Source organism: Rhipicephalus microplus, chromosome X (genome assembly GCF_043290135.1).
Source record: "Rhipicephalus microplus isolate Deutch F79 chromosome X, USDA_Rmic, whole genome shotgun sequence".
In the NCBI taxonomy this organism is placed as follows: domain Eukaryota; kingdom Metazoa; phylum Arthropoda; class Arachnida; order Ixodida; family Ixodidae; genus Rhipicephalus; species Rhipicephalus microplus.
Genome location: NC_134710.1, coordinates 196061993 through 196085719, shown reverse-complemented (window position 1 = coordinate 196085719; position 23727 = coordinate 196061993). Strand labels below are relative to the sequence as shown.

Here is a 23727-nt window from a genome sequence, read left to right as displayed (position 1 = left end):
TGTGTTACCTTAATGCACATGCGCCACTGCATGGAGAGCCCTCCGTTTAGCTTTCATTAATTCGAACTTTTTTTAATTCGAACAAGTTTTCAGGCCCCTTCAAGTTCGAATTATCAAGATTCGACTGTAATACCCTTGCTTTTTCTTATTTACAATAAAGTTATTGCCTACCTAGTTTGTACTGGTTTCAGACACGTTAAATTTTTTTTTTTCAGTTTAATTTCAAATGTTCAAGTTAAATATTAGAACTTCTTATTTTAACTTCCAATGAATCTCGGCACATTATATGGTGGATGCAAGCTGTAGTCCAGAAAATATCATTATTTGTTCTTTGTAGCAGTTTATGTCCATCAGGCAGGCTGGCTCAATAATGCACTCCTTAACTGCAATGTTCGGGCACAGATACTTCATAACTTTACAATGAAGTGTAAAATGCAGGCACATGTTTGGCATATCAGGCTGCCAGGCTTTGTAGCTATATTTGAATTTCTTACTGTGGGTTGGGTGTTTTAGAAACTCTTTTTTGGTAACAGGTATGCTTTGTAACAATGGTCACCTGCATTGGAGTGCGGCTTGACGTTTTTGCGCTGATGACATCACTGTGGCTTTGTGCCATGTTCCTGCTGCGCCGACGTAATCTTGCCAGGGTCTGGCCGTTCTATGTGGCATACCTCTGCTTTGTACTGCCGCTTCAGTACTTGGTGGTGGTTGGGCTGCCCCCAGGTCTCTGCATTGGTAAGTTGAACTTGACTTCATTGCTTATTGTTGTCATGGAGAAGCGAACTGTGGTCAATTTTCTTTCTCTCTGCAGAATATCCATGGTGGGATCCATCAAAAAAGGTTATAAGAGAAACAGCACTGTGGCTATTTTTACCAGACTATCAAGACCCACCTCTAGCACGAAAAATTCTTGGTGAGTGTCATTAAAATAATTATCTACTAAATTTTTTGAAGTGATACTTGTCTGCTTTAAATCAATCATACACTCACTCAATTATGGGGACTTTTTATTTATGCATGATAAATATAAGTGTGACTGAAAAAAAAAGCCATTAACTGCAGCTTGTTGAAGCTCTGCTGGCCCTCTTGGAACACCATCATTCTTACTGTATGCTGCTGCATTGTTACAAAATTGACACCAAATGGATGTTGTCGAACAGATGCCGAGTACTGCTTGCAATATGCTTAGACGTGGGAACTGTATCTGCTTTCACGCCCCTCACATAGTGCAGTGCAGAGGTGACTTTATAGCACATTGGTTCAAAATCTTGCAAAGTCTCATTATTATTGGGAAATTTCACTTTACAAAGTAGTCATGTAATATCAACAAAGGGTATTTAAAAATAGCATATGCAATCATACCAAGTGATCAGGTAATGATGGTAAGCAAAGCATAGGAAACATTATTTATAGTCTTACTTGAATTGTAGCAATTTGTAAATACAAAATAAAAAAAGGCTTTCTCCTAATGACAGGTTTCAGCTTCCTTTTCAAATCTTTTTCGTGGAACCTGGTTATAACTGTGGAATTATCATGGTACTTGAAATGTTGATCTCATGCACTGTCAGTAAAGTTGCGAGCCAGAGTCGCAAAGAACATTCTATATATTTTGTCAGGCATAATGCAGCCACTGCTAGCTGGTTTTGAATGATGGATTGCATTCTCTCATTCTTTCCACAGCTTGCTAGCAGCCAGGACCCAGTTTTGCTTACCCTAGTCAATTGTTATTGAGAGCCGCATGTTTTTTTGTGCTACACCTCTTCTCCTTTTCAAAAAGCCACTGTCCATAGAGATCTGAACATAGGAATTTTCAGCCACTGTGTATGTTTACTGCTGCAGTGCACAATCTGGAGGTGACAAATTGTTCATTTAATGTTACATTCTAATCGCAGAGTCAGGACAAATTTTTTCGCTCATTTTGGAGTGAGCTTGTTGCATTGACAGAGTGAGGGTGGGAACCTACTTTTCCAGTGGGGAAGGCAGAGAGGATTCACAGCAGGAATCACTTTTTGGAGCAGGAAAAGTTGCTCGGTCAAAATTGGTAGAGAAGGTAGGAACTCTGCCTGGTGCACTTCTTTTGATGGCACCCTGCAACAACTTTTCAAGTAACCATCAAATGTCTTTATCACAGGAGTTTATTGCCTGGTGAATTGATTGCCGCAATAGTTTTTAGAGTCCGTCAAGCACGAGCGGCAATTAGTTGTACACTGTAATTGCTTTCTCTCTTCTCTCATCCTGACTAGCCTGCTGGAAGCTGAGCAGGCAGGGGAATAGCAGAACAGAAACTACGTGACGCTTGTCATGACCTTAAGTATCTTTTTTTTTTTTTTTTTTGTACATACGGGTTACTTTCAATGGGATCGCAAGCAAGCATGGGCACGTTGCACCATCCTGTGGTGGCATCGGTACCTTGCAGCCCATGATGCTCCAGTCAGCCAATGGCTGTGACTTTCGGTATAAGGCTTCATCAGTTGAAAGAAGAGGGAATGATTAATAGCTTACTTAAAAAAATTACTTGCATATTTCGGGCGGCGTGCTGTACTCTGTTTAGCCTATGCATCCTTGGGAGCCCCAACTACCAATCGGTCCCATTTTCTGACCATGCTCAAAAAGTGTTGCAATGCCCCGATGGTACCGCCGGTGACTATTGGTGGTACCGCTGGCACCACTGGTAGTCATGTTTTGGCAGTAATGATGGATGACATGGATGCCTGGGGACAAATTGTACAGCATTGCTTCAGCAGCTCAATAGTGACAGCTCCAAATCGGAGCTCCAGTTCCTGCATGAGCAATTCATTGGAGACTGGCAGTTAGGATGAAACTGCCGTGTGTGTCTAAGAATTACACGGGATTTGACTGCTGAAGGGAACAATTATACACAAGATATTCAGGGTGAACTTATAAATAGGACTTGCACTTCTACCTTGCTTAAGCAGCATGGCTTGTGTTCCAGTCATGGATTTGATGGCATTGATTTATGTCCCAATCATGTGCTCGCTTGTGGAGTCAGTAGGCTGCGCTGACTCTGCCACTCGAATTCTATAATACTGTTCTCTGGTCTGTTCGCACTAGGGACAACTGCAGTATCCCTGCTGCCACTTTGATTATTTTGCGCAAAGCAACCTGACCTTTTGCCACACTTTTGTTTATGGCAGCAGGGTTGCTTTCTATCAAACATGGAAACGCCTATTGCAGTCTAATGTCTCTTACTATTTCCCTTTAGTTTTCTGCAGTGGACTTGATTCAGGTTGTGTGCGGTTGTTAATAGAACGTACCTTATGACAATCAAGTCGCACTGTCTGGGTTGCTGTAAACATGCCGCTTGTTAACTCTCGGCCACTCCAGTCATTATTAGCCAGCCTTTGTGACTGACTGCATTCTCTCACTCTTTCTCATAATCGCTGGTGGCTTGAGCCCGGCATTTTCAGATCCACTTTTTTCAGCACCAGATGCTTTTACAGGAGTTATTTGTAGGTAGATTATAAATGGGTCATTTGATATGAGATGTCAAACTGAAATTTGATATGTGTCGCCAGATCTAATGCAGTGGTTAAGGGCAATGGAAGCTATGCAAGAATTGTCCTTTACACCCTGACAGATTTAGCAGGCCGAAACCAGGTAACATTTGCTGCTCAACATTTGGAATGTGCAGAAGTGACCGCGGACTTGTGATAATAATCATTGCTGGCAATGAAAGTTGGTGCTACCAGTATGGCCTCTAAGTAAACTGACAGTGTCAAATGACAAGGTCACAACAGTTTATATTCTTGAAAAAATGTTCATGGCATTTTTTATGCTGAAGCCCAATGTGCTATGAATGGATTGAATCGTGAATTCTGCATTGATGTGCTAAAATGTTTGCACCAAGCACTTTGGCAGTGGCGTTATGATTTGTCATCTAGGCAGTGATTCTTCTTGCTCAACAATGTGGCTACATGCCCTTCTATACATACTGATATGTAGCTGGCTGAATACTACATTTGTGCTCTATCACATCTCTTATTCACCTAAAATGTTGTCATGCAATTTCATGTGTTTTTTAGTGTGAAGCTGCTGCTGAAGGGCAGCTTTATATAGATGTGAGGGCTATTTAAATAATGTAAATAGTGTGCTGAAGAGCATCCTGTAAGAACCCTCTTTGGGTTCTGTGAGCTTTAAAGGCAGTTGTGTTTAATATGCAGCTACATGTTACTACTTCATTGAATAAATTGTTATAGCTTTTCAGGCAAGGGTTCTAAATATATACTGTAGTCTACAACTTAATTTTTTTCAAGCTCCAGTTTACAATTTGTTTTCTTACTTTTCAGTGGATTTTGTTCAACTTCTATTTGCCTGCTGTCAACTCCATGTATTCTTCCTTGAAAGTTCGCACTCAAGCATTGCGTATGAAGGTGGCTCCAACAAGGAAATTTATGACAAAACTGGCCGTTACATTGGCCAAACACCTAACCCTATACCCGACTTCGTCACCTACACAAAGTAAGCACAGACAACTGGTATCTTTTTGATTTATCGAAAAATGGTGTGCTCAATGAATTTTTGGGGAATTTCACCGGGGATGAAGTGGCAGCAGGATTAAGAAGTGGAAGCAGTGCAAGGAAATAGTCAGGACAATGACACTCATTTAACAGAGGGGTCGGCACACACTCTTCCAAGAGCAGCAGCATCGAACCAGATGTTTACGACATATTGCTACAAAAAAATTTTCTGGTGTGATAGAATGATACAGCAGTCAGAACTTTTTACTTGAACACTCCGACGTGTGGCCTCGGCTCACTTGGACTGAGGTCAGCGCCACCAAGTGTTGAAAACGATATGCTTGCTGCAGTTAAGGATAAATGTAGCGCGTGTCAGTTTCACTAGTAAATTTCTGTTTCCAGTCTGCCTGACCGGCGGGTCGAATGCACTCTTTTCGCATCCCGTTTTCGCCACATTTCACTCATGGCTACATTATTGTGCGCACCCATGGTGTTCGTTATCTTATACTTATCTCGACAATGGACCCTTGCGTGTGACAGCTTACGCACCTGCGTGTTTGAATTCGCAGCTGCTGCTCAGAAGGAATCGCATCTATAAAAAGCGGAGCAAACGCATGTTCAAGGCGTTTGTAAAAGTTATATAGTTAATTTGAAATACAGTGGCGTTGTTCATGTTCTCATTCAATAATTTTCAAACAGCGTGAATCGAACTGTTCCCGCAATCTATAGTGTGCCTTCCTGCTCTATTCGTGCTGCAAGGAAGATGTGGTCTTGAAGCACAACATTTGTGCAGGTAACAATATCTGGAGTTTAGCGACCCAGAACCACACTTTGATTATAGGATAAGATGGCAGTTTAGGCTTTTATGTGATAACTATGCACGAAAATTGCTTTGTTTGCGTTGTATCCATACGCCTTTTTTTTTTTCTGAGAACACGTACAGACGTAGCGTTCCAAAATGAAATCTTACATGCACTGTTAACCAAACAGAAAAGCACACTTTAAACTGCGAAAACAGTTCAATTGATGCTGTCTGAAAATTATTGAATTGGAACATAAAACCCGTCACCACATTTCAGATCTATTTATTGTAAAACTTTTACAAACGCCATGAACATGTGTTTGCTCTGCTATTTATACATGTTATTCCTTGTTGAGAATTCAAACTCGTAAGGTGAGTAAGCTGTCGCACACATTGGTTCATTGTCGAGATAAGCATACAACAACGAATGCCATGGGCACATGCGTTAACGTAGCCACGAGCGAAACGTGGTGAAAATGGGATGCGAAGTGAGTACATTCAACCTGCCGGTCAGGCAGCCGGGAAACATAAATTTACTAGGGAAACCGATGCACGCTATATCTATTGCTAACTGCAGCAAGCATATCATGTTCAACACTTAGTGGTGCTGACCTCAGTTCAAGCCACTTCAAGCGAGCAGAGACCATGCATCGAAACGTTCGAGTTGAAGCTGCTGACGGCTGTGCATGACCCCCATACAGCAGAACCCTTTATACCATGGAAAGTGAAGGACAGTCATTTTACAGCACAACTACCAAGTACCACTGTGTTGAAAATGATGGGACTGAAAAGTATCACAGGCTATCATTGCAAAACCAAGAAAGCTGCTGCGCAGCTGTAGCTGGAATGGCAACAAGAGCCAAAAGTGCCTGGAATACAGTGCAGATGCTTGCTGTTCTTAAAGCGAAGAGACTGCATAATATGGCTTCAAACATCATCTAGGCTTACCTGCATGGTATTGGAGGTTACCCTTGCACAGTGTTACCTTTAATAATTTTTAAAGGGACTCTAAAAAGAAACAATGACCTAGTTTATATTGAGAAACTGTGCTCTGAGAACTCTGTCATATGTTTCGCTATCATACATTCATTAATAGTGGAGAAAATCGAAGTTGAAATTTTATTATTAAATTTTGCACCAAAATCTCCGCACTCAACATAAAAAATTTCAAGATGTATTTTTTTTTTAATTTTCCCGACATTGGCTTGACAATATTTTTGGAAACTTCGTGTTCTGGGTCTATGGCACCCACAGATGACACTATATTTCATTTTTTAGCGATTAGAAATTACATAGGACCCAGTAGACTGCCTTCAAAATCTATGACATCACAGTGCTTATTATGGGAATCTCAAGGTGGTGTCTCCACCCGCATTCTCTTTTCGGAAATTTTTTCGCTTACCTAGCATTGTGTCGTGGCAAGAGGGGTGTTTTCGGGATTGTAAAATTGTACTTTAGTAATCGTATTCAAAAAATTTTGTTTTTTATTGTCCCTTTAAGGAGCAACACCTTGTGATATGCTTCAGCACTGATCAATCAATTACATTTCAACAGTGCAGGCACTACCTGTACTACTGAAAAAAAAGATGTAAACTGCCACTTCTGTTTGTCAACTTTTGCTTGCTCTGCACTGCTGCATTTGCACCTGTATGAGGACTCTGGGAGGGGCCTCACAATAGGTTTATTCGGGCACTTGAAAGCACTTCTTGCTCTATGAAAAAATACTATATTTTTGGCAAATAATAGGTAAAAAAAATACATTGTGCATGTTGCACTGATTTACTCTAGGAAAGGCCAAATGAGTACTCAAAAAGTTTGAAGTGTATTCTATTGGAAACTACCTATCCATGTATCTGTCTGGTTAACCTCCATCCCCCACTTTCTTTTTCCTCCTCCGTCCCTCTTTTTTACTTGGAAGGTGTTATTAATTATTGCTTAGTACTATACAGCTGGTGCGCTCACTATTCAGTAAGCATTAACTGAATTCCAAACACTTATTCTCACTTGAAGTAATGCTTATCTGTATATATAGTATTTATTGCAGTGATTACTTGCATCTCTAGAAAAAAAAAAGTGCAATGGTGAAAATGTTACTGATCTACATTTCCATCTCCACACAGGTCCTATCTCTCAATGGTGAAAGTATTCCTCTTCTTTTCCTTCTACTGGATCACACTGGCAGTGATGTTTCTTGCTGGCACTAATCGTGTCAGCCTCTTTGCAATGGGTTATGTGCTTGGCTGTTTCTTTTTCCTGTGGAATGGCAACGAATTTTACCTCAAGCCCATGAATGTTCTTCTGAAAATGTAAGATTTTTATTTATTTTTTTTTGCCTGAGATCTGCAGCACTACAATTCACTTAGAAATTGCTAGAGAATTTTTTCAAGTGCCAGGCATTATAAGCAAAATATCTAAATTGTTTATTTTACGTGTAGGCAATCGTTCAGCTCTCTGTGCTACATTTTCTTTTTCTACCCTTCTTTTCTTTTTCTTTATTTTTAATTTCTGTAAATAGCTATTACATGCATATTTGTGAAAATGCTAGGTCACTCTCCATATCCACAACCAAATTTCAAAATTAGAACATTTGTTTGTCAGAAACAGGAGTACAGTAGACTCTCAGTAAACGGAAATCTGTTAAATGGAACTACTGCCTAAACGGAACTATTGCTTTTGCACCGATTGGTTTCAGGCTTGTATTCAGCACCTATGTTAACCCCTCAGTAAACGGAACTCCTGTTTAATGGAATATACTTTCCTGGTCCCTTCAGGTTTCGTTTACCGAGAGTCACCTGTAAACTGTAACTTTTAAACAAAATAACATCATAATTACTTCAAAACTTTTTTCACACTTGGCTTACTAAACTTTAAATTGAACTGTTTGCTTTTTCACTTTAATATGGGTATATTTAGCTTTATACTGTTAAACCGAATGTAATCATCTATTCCCCCCCCCCCCCCCTTTTTTTTTTAGGTGGAACACATTGCTGGCCTACAATGTTGTTGTCATCTTCATTAAATGTATTCTACAGGTAATACATGTTTTTGACATTTTTCTCTATCATTTTCTCACAGAGGGTTAATGAAATTGTCATCGATATTTTTTTTCTTGGTTCTATTGCGATATATCATGTCCTGCTGTCACAATTGTGTTTAATGGCACATGCACTACTCATGCACACGGATTAGCCCCGCCGCGGTGGTCTAGTGGCTAAGGTACTCAGCTGCTGACCCGCAGGTCGCGGGATCAAATCCCGGCTGCGGCGGCTGCATTTCCGATGGAGGCGGAAATGTTGTAGGCCCGTGTGCTCAGATTTGGGCGCACGTTAAAGAACCCCAGGTGGTCAAAATTTCCGGAGCTCTCCACTACGGCGTCTCTCATAATCATATTTTATTCTTTATTCTTTATTCGGTGAGTGCCCCGCTTTGCTCAAAAAGGCGTTACAGCAGGGGGGTTACAGACTGGAATAAAACAATTCTTCGTTTATACAGCACACTTGCTTGTCTTGCAGCCGGTTCCAATCTCTAATGGTCATCACAAAAAAGGAATTATAAAACATGGTCGGTGGCCATGTCGACTAGATATGTAACTGGGTTCACTGAAATAGTTATGACGGTCAATCCCAGTCCGCCCATGAAAAACAGAAAAGAAAAACTTCAAACGCAGTTTTTTCCTGCGTAAAGAAAGCAATTCCCGACCCAATTCAGCTTTCATAGCACTGCAGCTGTCTCTCCGCTCGTACTGCCCTAAAACAAACCGCGCAGCTCTGTTTTGTATTTTTTCAAGCTTATCAATCAAGTTCGCCTGCATCGGGTCCCACACAGGACATGCGTATACCAAAATCGGTCTAATACATGTGAGATGGGCTGTATTTTTTAATGTTCGGGGTGCCAATCTTAGGTTCCTCTGAATGAAGTTTAGAGCCCTTGCCGCTTTGCCAGCAACGTGATCAACATTGGCATTCCATGAGCAGTCATGCGACAAAACAACGCCAAGATATTTGCATGTTGGTTCGGTAATAACAGTATGCGTATCTATGGTGTATGCCGTTACTATTGGTTTCTTTTTTTTTGGAAACTCGCATATGAACGCACTTTTTGGGGTTTAGCGTCATTTGCCACTTCTGGCACCACTGTACAATACAATCCAAATCGTTCTGCAAATAAGCACAGTCACCTTCGTTCTGAACCTGTCGATATAACACACAATCGTCGGCAAGGTGGTGGTTTCGGGACGTTAAACCCCACAAGAAGGCAGAGCTAACCCAAAACACTTAGTTTACAATAAACAACTGCATTATTATTGCGATAGCAATTATATGGGCAATTTCGGCGGGTTTTTGTCATCGCCGCCATGTTCCGTAACAAGTCTAAATTGGTAGCATGCCCTCGTGCATCGTAACTTTCACGAGCAGGTAAAAGCGCGGGAGCGCTGCTGAAGCAGAGATCAAATGAGTCGGCTCATCCCTATCGCTTGGAAAGTGCATCGGATAACATCTTCCCGAGTGTTAGAACTGCCGTGGAATGCTCAAACAGAAAGTAAACCACCCGTCTTGAACAAGCATGAAACAATGCGGGAAGGGGGAGGGGGGTGGGATTGCTTGAGTCGCAATAATGAACTTGGATTTTAAGGGCGGTAGTGATCACTGGCGCACTTGCTATCTTGGCGAGTAGAAGTGCGGTTTTAATGTGAATGAACTGTGTGAAAAGAGCACTTCTCCTTAGAGCGGCCCCATTTGCTCACATCAGCATTTTGTAGGAGTTCGGCGATATTCGATTACAATTTTTCGTTCTCGCGTGCATTGCATTGCATTCAACATGCTTTCGTGATGCCAAAAATGATCGGTTGATTGCGAAAGCTACCAGCCTGCAAACTCCCGGCGCAATACTGAAGCACGTGATGATTCAACATCCGAAGATCTGTCGTCACCGTGGTCTCAGAGTTTCCATCAGCGCCTAATCTGACATCTCCTCAATGTTGATGACATGGTTGACCAAAATTAAGAAAAAAAGTCACAGTTTCGCCGCAGGGGTGATAACAATTCCTTGGAATGCAACGCTGAGAACGGCAAGTAGATCGAAATGTGCAGTGCGCTGCTCATGCACACATGATGCACAAAAACACATACACAGGACGAGAGCGAACTAACAACATTTACCGCTTGACACCTAATGCGCTGTTTAAACAAAAACGAGGCAAGAAACATAATCACAGGTACAGATATAAGTGTGAACTAACAAGTGCCTCAGTTGTTACTTCGCCGTGTTTGAAAAGCGCACTCTTTTCCCAAACGGCGCCTGTTCAGCGAGCAAAGTGATCTTTGTGCGCTCGGCAACTGAATGACATCGTTCAGGTTAAAGTCGAAGGTGCGCGATTTTCCCAACTGTAGGATAACCGCGCACGCACAAGCACCTACCCCCCTCCCATTCGCAGGGCAAAGTACGCGTGGGAGATAAGCGCACGTCAGCGCATCGTGACGAGCTGGGCGCCGAGTGCAGGTGCCTTCTTTTTAAAGACGATAGTCTTTCTTGGGAACCTTCAACGCAAAAATTTTGTTCTGTCTGTCTGTTTGTCCACCCTTAACGATACCGGGTACTTTAAACAGCACCAGCCAATGCCCCAAATGGCCAACACCGTTCGTAGCGCCCACCAATGTTGCTCAAGATTCAGCATTCACACTTGTGCGGTTGTCAATTGAAGAGCAATTATTGCGCATATCTAAAGCACCAGAACAACACGTATATATTCCGTATATGCGTCTTTTACTAAAAAAGGCATACATAAGTCATTCTAAGGACCATAGTGTTTATCACGCTGCGCTGACCATGCAACGCTTGCACGAAAAGGCAAGTGTTTTCAGTGCTTTGCTAAGACGACACGATAGTGGCACCTACCCGTTGCCTTGCGTTCTACACCTTATCACCTTTGAGACTCATAGCCGCATGGCAGTTTTCCAAGATAACTGCCAGATAGCGCTCATGTCTCGCGTGTCACGTGGCTTGATGTGCTCGTTCGCCTCCGCTGCACGCTCTAGGCACTCTAACCCAGCGCCTCCAGAATATCATTCACCGATATTCTTGCGCAGAGCATCAAATAAACGTTTCGTTCTCTCTCTCCAGATGCAAGACTATAGTCTTTCGACGACATTTGCAGATTAACATGCAGGTACAGGGCTAATTTCTTTCTTTCTTGAGTTTTCATTATATAGATACGTATATACTATGTACGATGTATGACAGCGGCGGCGACGGCAAAAAGCCAGCCGAGACTGTTCATATTGTCACGTGATTACAGAACGACCACAACATCTGTTCACAGGAGCAGCACTGGACGTCGAGCCGAACCGAACGTTAGAGCACGAGCACACCAACAGTCCTGTTCTTTTTTTTTCACACCATGGCACATACTCGTATTGGCATGGCTAAACCTCGTTCTATGCCTGTGGCATTACCCCCCCTTCCAAAAAAAGAAAGTACTGCCTGGATGCTCAATGCCGATTAAAAGTTAAAGTAATCGCTTGCATGCACAAAGACGCATGATGAAGCAGTGTCAGGTGGCTCGGGGGTAGTGTGGCTTCATTCGTGACACATGAACAATGTTGGCCTGCTGGGAACATCGAGATCGCCGAGCTGTGTCTTCAAGCAGAATTTTTTAGTTGACATCTGTGAGGCGCCGTAATACTCTATAAGGACCGAAGTAGCGGTGAAGTAACTTTTTCGAGCGGCCCCTTTGGCGATTGGGGATCCAGATCCACACTAGATCACCGGGTTGGTAAATAACATGGCGATGACGGGTGTTGTACCTCTGCGAGTCGATGCGTTGTTGTTCTCGGATCCGCTCAAGTGCAAGCTGGCGGGCCGCGTCGGCGAGCCGGACAAAGTCGTTCGCATCAGTAGGAATATCGGTCATGTCAGGCAAGAGCATGGCATCCGGCATCGTGATTGCTTCTCGGCCGTCAAGCAACCGGAAGGGAGTGAAACTCGTAGTCTCTTGAGCCACAGTGTTGTAAGCGAACGTTTTGTATGGCAAAGTTTCATCCCAGTTTTTGTGATAGGGGTCGACGTACATAGATAGCATGTCAGCGAGCGTCTTGTTTAATCTCTCCGTCAGACCATTGGTTTGTGGATGGTATGCGGTCGTTTTGCGATAAGCTGTTCCACTAAGTCTCGTGACGTCTTGCATCAATTGGGCTGTAAAGGCTGTTCCACGGTCAGTGATAAGAACTGTTGGCACTCCATGGCGGAGGACGATGTTGTTGATAAAAAAATACACAATCTCATTGGCGGTGCTTCGTTATAGGGCTTTCGTTTCGCAGTACCTCATTAAATAGTCAGTAGCAACTACGATCCAGCGGTTTCCATCATGTGACTTCGAGAAGGGCCCAAGCAAGTCCATGCCGATTCGTTCAAACGGTTGTCACGGGGTGCAACAGGCTGCAATAAACCAGCAGGGCGCACAGGTGAGGCTTTACGGCACTGGCAATGATTGCACGTTTTAACGTAATGCTTGACATTTTGGGTGAGCTTTGGCCAGTAGTAGCGAGTCCGAATCCGGGCAAGGGTACATGCGAATCCTAGGTGGCCGGAGGAAGGCTCGTCGTGGCAGGCAGATAAAATGTCAGCACATAGCCCTGGTGGAACGAAGAGGAGGTATTCAGTCGCATAAGGTTCGAAGTTCTTTTTGTAGACGATGTTGTTGCAGAGACAAAATGACCCTGAACGTGCGAATGCCGATAGTGGACTCGAGCTGTGACCTTGAAGGTATTTGATAAGTTGTTGGATCTCTGAATCATTCCACTGTTGTTGGGCCAAGTCAGATTCACTGACTGCACAAAGAAAATGGCCATCGGTATCATTGTCACTCGATGTCGTCGCGAGGGGAGCGCGCGAAAGGCAATCAGCATCAGTGTACCTGCGGCCCGACTTGTAGATGACTGTAACCTCAAATTCTTGAAGGCGCAAGCTCCACCTCCCGAGGCGCCCTGAAGGGTCCTTGAGATTGGCCAGCCAACAGAGGGCATGATGGTCCGCAACTACTCTGAATGGACGGCCATACATATACGGTCAGAACTTTGTTATCGCCCAAATGACAGCAAGGCATTCCTTCTCCGTGGTTGAATAGTTAGTTTCCGCAGATGACAGAATGCGACTAGCATAAACGATGGGACGTTCAGCACAGTCTTGCCACTGGACGAGCACAGTACCAAGACCGATGTTGCTTGCGTCAGTGTGAAGTTCGGTGGCGGCATCTTCATCAAAGTGCCCTAGTAAGGGTTCACTCTGAAGGCACTGTTGAAGCTTGGAAAAAGCGGCTCTCTGCTCTGGACCCCACACAAAAGGAGTATCCTCCTTCGTTAAGCGGGTAAGGGGTTCAGCGATGTTGGCAAAACTCTGGATAAAGCGCCTGTAGTAGGCGCAGAGACCCAAAAACCAGCGCTAATCCCGTTTGTTCAAAGGTGGAGGAAATGCAGCAACGACCATGGTCTTTTCTGGGTCTGGTCGAATGCCATCGTGACTGACAAGGTGGCCGAGGAACTTTAGTTCTTCGTAGCCGAAATGACGCTTCTCCGATTTTAGCGATAGGCCTGCGAATTGAATAGCGACGAAGACGGACTGAAGTCGTTGTAAATGTTGCTCAAATGTTTTGGAAAAAACGATGTCGTCTAAATACACGAGGCAGGATTCCCACTTCAGACCGGACAGGACAGTGTCCATCATCCTTTGGAAAGTTGCCGGTGCAGAGCACAATCCAAATGATAACGCTTTGAATTCGTAGAGGCCATCGGGAGTTATGAATGCTGTTTTTTCCCTGTCGCGTTCATCGACCTCGATCTGCCAGTAGCCGCTGCGTAACTCTATTGATGAAAAATATTGGGCATATCGAAGTCGATTAAGAGAATCATCTATGCGTGGGAGAGGGTAGACGTATCTCTTCGTCACTTTGTGGAGCTTCCGGTAATCGACGCAAAATCGAAGAGTGCCGTCTTTCTATTTAACAAGTACGACGGGTGACGCCCATGGACTGTTCGAGGGTTGGATGACGTCGTCGTCGAGCATCTGTTTCACTTGAAAACGTATTGTTTCTTGTTCTTTTTGCGACACGCGGTAGGCGTGCTGTCGTATAGGCCGTTTGGTAAGGTGCGTTATAATGTGGTGCTTCACGGTTGTGGTCTGCTTAATTTTGGAGGTGGACGCAAAGCAGTCACCATACGTACGTAAAATCATGCGTATCTGCTGCTGCTGTGCAGAGGATAGCTGGCAATTCATGTCAACTGTACTGGTTAATGTAGTGTCACCTTCAGCAGCGGTGGCAATCGGAGGGATAGTGGAACATTCTTTGTCATAAATGGCTTCAAAGTTTGCAATCGCTGTTTGCTTTGCCAAGTGTTGGTACTTGCCGCCGAAATTCGTGATCAGAAGCTGAGTCCTCCGATGTTTCAGTTGGACAATAGCGCGTGCGACACAAATCTGCCGAGCCAATAGCACCGAGAGGTTAGTTTCCGCGAATCCACTATTCTTTTTGTCACAGTCGCTCTCCACAGTTACCAACATACTGGCTCGCGGCGGATGTGCGATGGTGTCGTCAGGAATTCGAAGTGTTGTGGTCTGCGCAACTGCATCCTTTTGTAGGGCTGTATGGTCGTTAGATAACGTTATGAGCAGGTCGCGAAGGTTAATAATGGCTCCATGCTTACGGAGAAAATCCATTCCGAGAATTAAGTTTTGGGAGCATTCGCGCAATACAACGAAGGAAACAATGTATGTCAACTCACGAATTCGGAGGCGGGCAGTGCATATTCCCAGCGGTGTCAATAGGTGACTTCCCGCAGTCCGGAGGTTGGTTCTATGTCCCCAAGGTGTCGTTACCTTTCTTAGCTGTGCAGCGAGGTCAGCGCTTATAACGGAATAATCGGCACCCGTATCTACCAGAGCGGTCAGCGGGTGGTTGTCAACAAGGGCAGAGATGCGAGCAGAGACATGTTTGTCATCGATGGCACACGTCAGTGAAAGGATGTCATCTGATGTCGGCAGGCAGATCGGGGGAGGGTCTTGTAACGGTCGATCAACAGCGGCCTCACCCCCAGAGGTCGCTGTTCTTAGTTTCCCCGGCGCGGGCTTGTGGATCTAGGCGATCTTCGTGCAAGGACGTCCACAAAGGTGGATTGTTGGCCAGGTGACGTGGAACGCTGTGGAGACGGTGAGCGGGATTGGCGACGCGGAAGGGTTGAGGATCGCTGGCTTGCCAAGTATTCGGCGATAGCACGGGGCCGCTCATCATCTCTGGGTCGACAAGCATCCGGACGAAAGCCAGGAAGACCCATGTGCCTGTATGCGCACTCATGGTAGACGTGACCTGGTTCACCACAGTGATAACATAGAGGCCGGTAGTCGGGAGCACGCCATACACTGGATTTCCGTGTAAGGGGTGGGTTGCCATACTGCGGTGTTCCTGAGTAGAATGACGGCGCCATCTGCAGGGTGGAGGGACGGGACAGATAGCCAACAGCTGGTGCAGGAGTACGTACTGCTTCCGCGTACGTTAATAGCGGAGCTTCGGCTGGACGCGGGGCCGTCATGGGTTGGACCTCGGCTGCACGCAGAGTCGTCATGGGGTGCACCAGCTGCCGGACCTCTTCGTGGACGACATTCGTTAGAGTAGCAACATGGGGCGGAGAAGACACCACGTGCAGCTTTTGCAGCTCCTCGCGCACAATACTGCGCACGAGCTTCGTCAGGTCCGTTACAGTCGTGACATCGGGTGTTGGCAGGGCCGACGACACTGACGAAAGACTGCCAGGGCGCTCATACTGATAACGAACGCTGCCTTAGCATTCTCTCCATTGTCGTGGCTTCGCAGAGGAAATCTTCTACAATGCTGGGAGGGTTCGCACTAGTCCAGCGAACAGCTGCTCTTTCACTCCCCGCATTAGGAGGCGCACCTTTTTCTCTTCCGTCATTGAGGAGTCAGCTCGCCTGAACAGCCGCGACATGTCCTCAACGAACATGGCAACACTCTAGTTCGGATGCTGATTTCGGGAATTGAGGAGCTGTTCCGCTTGCTCCTTTCGGTCAGAGCTCCGGAAGGTATTCCGCAACTGGTTGCAAAACTCTGGCCAGGTTGTCATGGTGGCTTCATGGTTTTTGAACCAAGTGCGCGCAGAGTCCTCGAGATAACAGTAGACATACCGAAGCTTTCGCTGCTCGTTCCACTCGTTGATGCTGCCGCAACAGTTGTAGTCGTCAAGCCAGTCGTTGACGTCCTCGTAAGGGTCACCATGGAACGGCTTCGGGGTTCGCGGGGCGTTGAAGAACCATGGAGGACGCAGCATTGATGTCTCTTGGGTTTGTGTTCCCGCACTAGCCATAGTACTGCCGAGTTGTGGAAATGGTCCGAATTGAGGAGGTAGGCCTAGTTGTCGCCTGCTATGCCGTAGGTCAGCTGGTTCTTCCAAGTCGCGACTAGTGTCGGAACCTTGCTGCTGATTGCAGTGCATACAACACTACCAAGCACCTCCACCAGAAAATGTCACGTGATTACAGAACGACCGCAACGTCTGTTCACAGGAGCAGCACTGGACGTCGAGCCGAACCGAACATTAGAGCACGAGCACACCAACAGTCCTCTTCTTTTTTCCACACCATGGCACATACTCGTATTGGCATGGCTAAAGCTCGTTCCATGCCTGTGGCAATATAGTTGCTATCACAATAAAAAAAATCAAACTGAACTGAAGAAAGCAAAAAGCTGAATGTTGTCTGGGGCCGCACCATGTGCGCGCAGTCAGATTATGCACGTGCGCACGGTGTCGAAAAAGAAGAGCAAACGACACGGATACAAACACGGATTTGCGGAAAACTACTCGGTGAAGCATCCTCCATATGCATCGCAGCTCCACATATGTGACACTAACCAAAAAGCGTGCCACTGCCAACGCGCAAAAGCAGTTTTTTTGTTTGTTTGTTTGGAGTGGGGTGGGATGCACCCGCAGCAGTGAGAATGGCGGCAACGCAGGTTCATGGGGTGCAGGCCCTTCTGCCCGCCTTGCGCTCGCCTGCGCGCCATAATGAACGCTCGCTCTCGCCTGGTGCATCATGTGCGGTGCCGCCGCTTCGCGCTTCGTCGGCAGAGGGGCAGCCGCGGAATATGAATGCCTGCTCATACCAAAATGCCAAAGTGCAGAGCAAATTTCTTAGATTGCCCATGGGGAAAATTCGTTATATCAAAGTTGTCTACTGTTGTTACTTTGTTATATAGAGGTCGCAAATACATGTGCTTCTATGGAGCAATGGTGGGGAATGAAGAACCTGCTGATATCGAGGAATTCGTTATGTGTAGGTTTTTTATAGGCAGGTTTAACTGTAGGCATATACTTTGTTGCTTGCTAATATTGGCTCCAATCAACTAGCTGGTAACTCATTATGTTGGTGTTTGTTGTATCAGTTCAACAGTACTACTGGATTTTATGCCAATGAAGAATGCTGAAGGTGCTTAGCAAACTAGAATTCTGGCTTCTTTTTTATACAATGACTTATGTGATTTGGTGTTTTGTCTGTGTTGAGAGTTCTACTTTTTAATGGGAAATTTGGGTACTTACGCCAATTTTGCTAACGAGCATCTCTTAGCATGGCACGTATCACCACTCTAACAATATCTGGCATAATGGTGCTGTTTAATATGGTTGCTCTAGCAGTCATCATCATCAGCCACCTATTATGGTACACCCAGGCAAGTGCGTGCTTATGTGCCTTGTTACACGTGCGGCATGCAGTGAGGTTAGAAAAAGAAAATAAACTGCCACTGCTCCAGTGTCCCCTGGTTTTTCACTATCTGCCACGCACAATGTTATAGTAGCCCTAACCTTAGTTGCTATTACGTGGTGACCCGGACGTGATTCGAACCCTCAGCCTTCCCTATAGTTGCCTTCAAACTTATAAGTGTATACTGCGATCCATAAAGAAAAGACGTTGTTGAATAAGTATTTGATTACATTACTTGTCCATAAATCTTGTGTTCACTGGAAATGTGTACACCATGTGTGCAAGCAGCATTTACCGGGTGTCACCACTAACTTGTGCCAATATTTAAATGCAATATTAGAGGCAGGTGAGTGAAATCAGACGTGTATTGCCTACAGCCACCTTGCGCCCTGGACAATTTTTTTTGTTTAGTAATTAATTTGTTAATAAGTAATATTTGCCTATATTACTAAATATTGACTTTAGGCAAGAAACTGTATTTGCAAAGTTTGAGAACCTCTTCAGAAACCACCATAGCAATATTTGCAATAAATAAAAACTCCTGTGTACCATTCTTTCCAAGCTGCAAAAAAATCCTGCAAAATAAAAAAAATTGACTAACGCATTCTTATGTCACGATTCTCATGCTACTCTCAATCGTGGTTTGAGCAAACAAAACCACCTGGAGCCATGACTCGACAGCTTCATTGCAGCAGTGGGCCAATAAGTTGGCGGTGGTTTTGTGGCCCGTGTCAGCCAATTGGAGCACATGAAGGTGCAAGTTACAGCAAGCATGGGTCAAGAAACCACCACCAACTTATCGGCTTACCGCTGCAACGGAGTCGCGGCCGCATCTTATTTTTTTCACTCAAACCATGGTTGAAAGCAGCACGATCATGACGCGAAAAAGTGCTAGTTATGTGTTTTTTTATTTATTTACATGCTTTCCTCGCAGCTTTGAAAAAATGGTACGTGTGGTACTTCCTTTATTGGGGAGGGGGGTAATTAGTCTGTGGGGGTTTCTGAAGTTAAGTTTTGCGAATCCCACTTCTTGCATGCAGTCAATATTTATCAATTTATTTAAATAAACACAGTTTAATTATTTACAATAAAATTTTGTGTTGTGCAAGATGGCTGTCAGCAATATGCTACTGATTTCACTCGCCTATCTTTAATGCATTTTTGAACCCTTGGTACAAGTTAGCTAGAGCATATGTTGCTAACATTGTCTTCTTGTTAAAGTTACTGATGTGTTAACTTGGCTAGCTCTGTGTATATATATATATATATCAATTTACCAGTGGTGTCATTAAATTATGACATTTATGATTTTTTCTGCAAGTTTGAATAAGTTCTTTTTCCTCAATATTTAGGATGTTTCATTATTTATAAATCCAAAAGCTGAGAACAAACAGAAATCTGACAGCTGTGGTCATTTCTAGGTAGTTGGCTGTGTCTTCTTGGACTACCTGTCGATGTATTCCTGCTGGATGGTCCAGCTTTTTGGGATCGCGTGTCTCAAACGTGTGCAGAGTGAACCTCTACCTGGTAAGCTTTTTGTTATGTCGCTCTTAAAATGTCAGTAACTTTATTATGTTTGTGCACAGTAGTTACATGTTTCACTTTTACTTTTAGCAGAGCCATTTGCCAATTTTTAAGTAAAGTGAAATACATAATTCATGTACAAAATAAGGTCTTCAAATTAGAGCTGCTGATATTGTTTATTGCTGATAGTGGTGTAATGTGAAATTCTTCCAGAAATAATGGCAGGCATTGTGTCCACTTTTTAATATAGTAGTTGTAGCATCAGCACCACTTCAGTTGCACTGCTTCTTTTGGGCATCTTTATTGCATTGTTCATTGTTTATGGATCTTTGCTTTTATGCAGAAACCAAAGGTAGGATTTTGTTTTCTTTCTTTTTGGCTATATGTATATTTTATTCTAGAAGGGAATAAACATAATCTTGTGGTGTCCGTGCTTTTACGAGTACAGTCAAACCTCTTAGAGGCACTGGTATATAAGAAACAAATGGTTATAAGAGACACCAGTGTGCCTACAGTAAAATACGGGTTGATAAAAAAAATGCATATGAAGTACCTTCATTGTACGACATCTCATATAGAAGACATTGCTGCCCAGAGGATGCTTTTTATAAAGGTGCTTAACTGTGTAATGAAAAACAAAATGTGGCCATGGCAATGGCACATTGTTTGAGCTTGTGCTGCCATATCCAAATTGCGTTATAACTTGCATTTATTGACCACTATGTTATGTGTGACCAGAATGCAGGGATCCCACTTCTGTGTCAAAGTGCGCCAAACGAGATTTGCTGCGCCAATCTGATGAAATCAACGTAAATTGTGCCAACTGCACCAAACCGTCTATCTCAGGGTTCCGCAACCTGTGGCCCACAGGCCACTCGCGGCTCTCAGGGCAGTTTTATGTGGCTCCCGGAACGACGTCATAATTCTCGAAATCACTAGACACCGTGATTGTGGTAGTATTTAACATTAATTAATGTTTTAATTCCTGAAGACAGCGGTCGAGTCTGATGAGAGAATTCTTTACCTTCCTGCGAACAGGCCGTTGCCGCTTTGAAAAATTGGCCGCCAGTACTTCTGCGGAGCAATGAAATTGAACCTCATTGCAAGCGCTCATTGCAACCTCACGCAACCTCATTGCAACCTCACGGCAAGCTAGCAAGCACTGCGCAACGTGGCACCTAACGCGCGGATTACACTCAAGCCAAGCAGTCACACTTTGGACGTTTTGTTGAGCGGCAGGAAAAAGCGTGCTAATTCTCCCGTCGGCCATCATGACCACACATGCACACCAAGAGCGAGCAAGAAGCGCACACGTGACACACATGCCAGAACGCGTGGAACAGCTCTGGGCCTGCTTCCAGTCAGAAAACGAAACTAATTCGAGTCAGCGTGGCAGGCGTCGCGGAGCGGTGGAGATGGGCGAAGGGGTTGGGATCAAGAAAGAAGAGCAGACTTGCGAGAGAAGGGCAAGGAGTTGCAATAAAGAGAGGAGAGGATGCGGCGGGAGGGCGACCTTGAAAACCAAAACACACGGGAAGGACGCAGGTTGCGTAGCTTGCTTCAAAGGTCTGCGAAACTCGCACGTAGGAAAACTTGTAAAGAGTGCCTGTGCGTGCAGAAGTCAAAGCATGGCCGCCTGGATCTGTGCGCGCGGCGGTGTTCGAAGAATCGGTGGCTGTGGTCGAAAAATTGTTTTGTTGTGCCGGCGGGCTCGCGTGGCATCACGAACTTCGATATTTCGAGATTCGCTCCGCGCAAAAAAACAGCCGTTTTCGCGCTTCCGCACGCCCGCGGAAGGCATGCTGAGCAGAGTGCGAAGTGAGCGAGAACAATTCCTAAACACAAAACTAATCGCAAATTATCAGTCGGTGGGGTAGCGTATGCGCGTTCACTAGTCGCAGACTATCGGATACAGTTGGTGGCTGATGATGTTGGAAAATGGTCTGGTCACTCCAGGTTGGCGACACCAACGACAGTACCAGTGATCAAAGACAGGGTGGATGGCCGACCGGTCTTCGAAAGATCGGTGGCAGTGTAAAAACACGGGCCTCGTCTGGCGATGCGGGGTGCTCAGAGTAGCGGGGAGACAAAGGACAGAGGGGTGTGTAACAAAAAGCAGTCGGGGCATGGAGGAAGGAAACAGCTTTCCTTCTTCTATGGGTTGGGGAGAGCGGCAACTAGAGGGTCGCGGAGACAGGGTCGGCATTTAACAATAAGAATGTATGGGCACCTCGCCGATGCCTGATCGGTTGGTCGAAATTGGTTTTCCGGGAAGTCGGCAGACCGCTGACTCCGTTTGCTGGGACCGATCAGCGGCGTTTGGAGGCGTTCGTTGTAAGTGCGGTTTTGTGCCTTTGAACCAATGTATATATTCATGGTCATGCGGATATTGTTCGTTTTAAGCGAAAGTTCGTTTTAAGTGGGGACGTTATATGTGGGCTCGACTCTATAGCATAATTGGGCTCTGTGCGAGTTGCCTTCTCAGTTGTTAGCCTGGCTTCGGTCTCGGTGCGTGCCTCAACCATGCCATAAGAGAATGAACTACTGTGCATATAACACTGGTCGTTTCAAACTATCATAGAATGCTTACTGTAAGTACAAGTGCCCACTGCACCATAATTGTTCTTTTTGTGAATCAGCAAAGGGCCCTCTACGCATTGTGGGGACTCAAAATGACTAATTCTCTTGGAACAAATGGACACAGCTGGCTCAGGTCAAGCAAACTATACAAAAACATTTATTGAACTACTTTTACATCAGCGATATCATCAGCTGAATCAAATACATCACTAGTGATCAACATGCTAAAACAATCTTATACAATATTCCAGTACACTCAATTAATATAGCAACAACCACAAGGTAACGTGAAGGCGGTGTCACCAATGTTCGACTCACCGTGAGGGACCCATGGGAGACGGCCCGCAGTCGCCACATTCTGCGGGACCCCGTCAGGAGACGACCATCCACGTCAGCCGTCACGCGCCAAAGAGAGCTTGTCATGTCTCATGTGCCGCCACCTAGCCTCGCCGCCAGGCGTCGCTGCTGGCACTACCCATGATGATGACTACAATGGCGTACTCTTTCGAGCACTGCTACACCTATTGCTCTGCAGCTGTTAACCATGAATGCAGCCTATCTGTGAAACATGTGTGCGCCATGCGGCACAAACAACTTTACTGGGGGTAATAGCATCTCCACAGCGTACATGACGGAACACGAGGATATATGTTTGAGCGCTCTGTAATGTGCGGGCCTTTAAAACACCCACTTGTGCATTTCATATGTTTTGACGCCTGGTGCAATTCTACGCTTCTACCACGTGATATTGCGTGCGTTAAAGGGACTCCCACTACGTGAAGGAAAAAAGTGTAATCTAAAGGGCCCATTTTCTTTGTTATAGAACTTGTACTATATGAGTCGTATTGCTTTTTTCTAATCAGTTTCGATTGTTGGCGTGGCTCTGTGGTGGAACACCTGATTGCTATGCAGACAGTCTGCATTAGATTTTCGCTGATACTGAAGTTTTTGTTTGGTTTATTGACATCTTTTTTTTAATTTTTTTGATCACGGACAAGATGATGATCTTTAGCTCACAACGTCTTATGTAGACATCGAAATTTCTGTGAAACGAGCTCTTTAACATTTTCATGTTCAAGTAATATACAGTGCATAAACTTTATTATAGGGGAAAACATAGTAGTTTATTTGACAACATAATTTCAGAGCATGATAAAGGCACACACTGAAAAATAGTTGTAACATCCAACTAAGGCAACAAGAGGGACAGGACGAGCGAAACAAGTTGAGACCATGTTATTATAGCTGAGGTTTCAAATATCGCTTGGTGAAGTGAATCATTTGCATGCCATAATTTCTTCTTGATTGGGGTATAAACCAATGTTTACCGTGGCAAACCTTCAAAATAATCTGATGCAATTCAAAAGGTGAGAGCAAGGATAGAAAGCTCATGGCCAAACACAATCTATGACATTCACTTTGAGAATGACGACATTGTAAAGCACTACTGTCATGTTTTGCTGGACATTTCAGTCTCGCAAGGAAAGTGGGAGCTTGCACCTGGTACTCTACTGTGCTTGTTCCCAGCATTTCCACCCCATATATCAAAGCCAAAATGTTCATAACCAAGGTACCAATATCCCC

At 44.7% G+C, this 23727-nt stretch overlaps 1 protein-coding gene across 2 annotated transcripts in view; it reads left to right on the top strand.

Moving 5' to 3' along the window:
* The window catches only part of Piezo (piezo type mechanosensitive ion channel component), a 220079-nt gene that overhangs the window by 92530 nt on the left and 103822 nt on the right, over positions 1-23727 (top strand). For both annotated transcript variants that reach the window (XM_037428842.2, XM_037428841.2), the window contains 6 exons: positions 534-735; positions 812-913; positions 4308-4479; positions 7401-7586; positions 8255-8312; positions 19461-19566. In XM_037428842.2, the coding sequence (XP_037284739.2) occupies positions 534-735; positions 812-913; positions 4308-4479; positions 7401-7586; positions 8255-8312; positions 19461-19566 (826 nt within the window). The remainder of the gene's footprint in view (positions 1-533; positions 736-811; positions 914-4307; positions 4480-7400; positions 7587-8254; positions 8313-19460; positions 19567-23727) is intronic.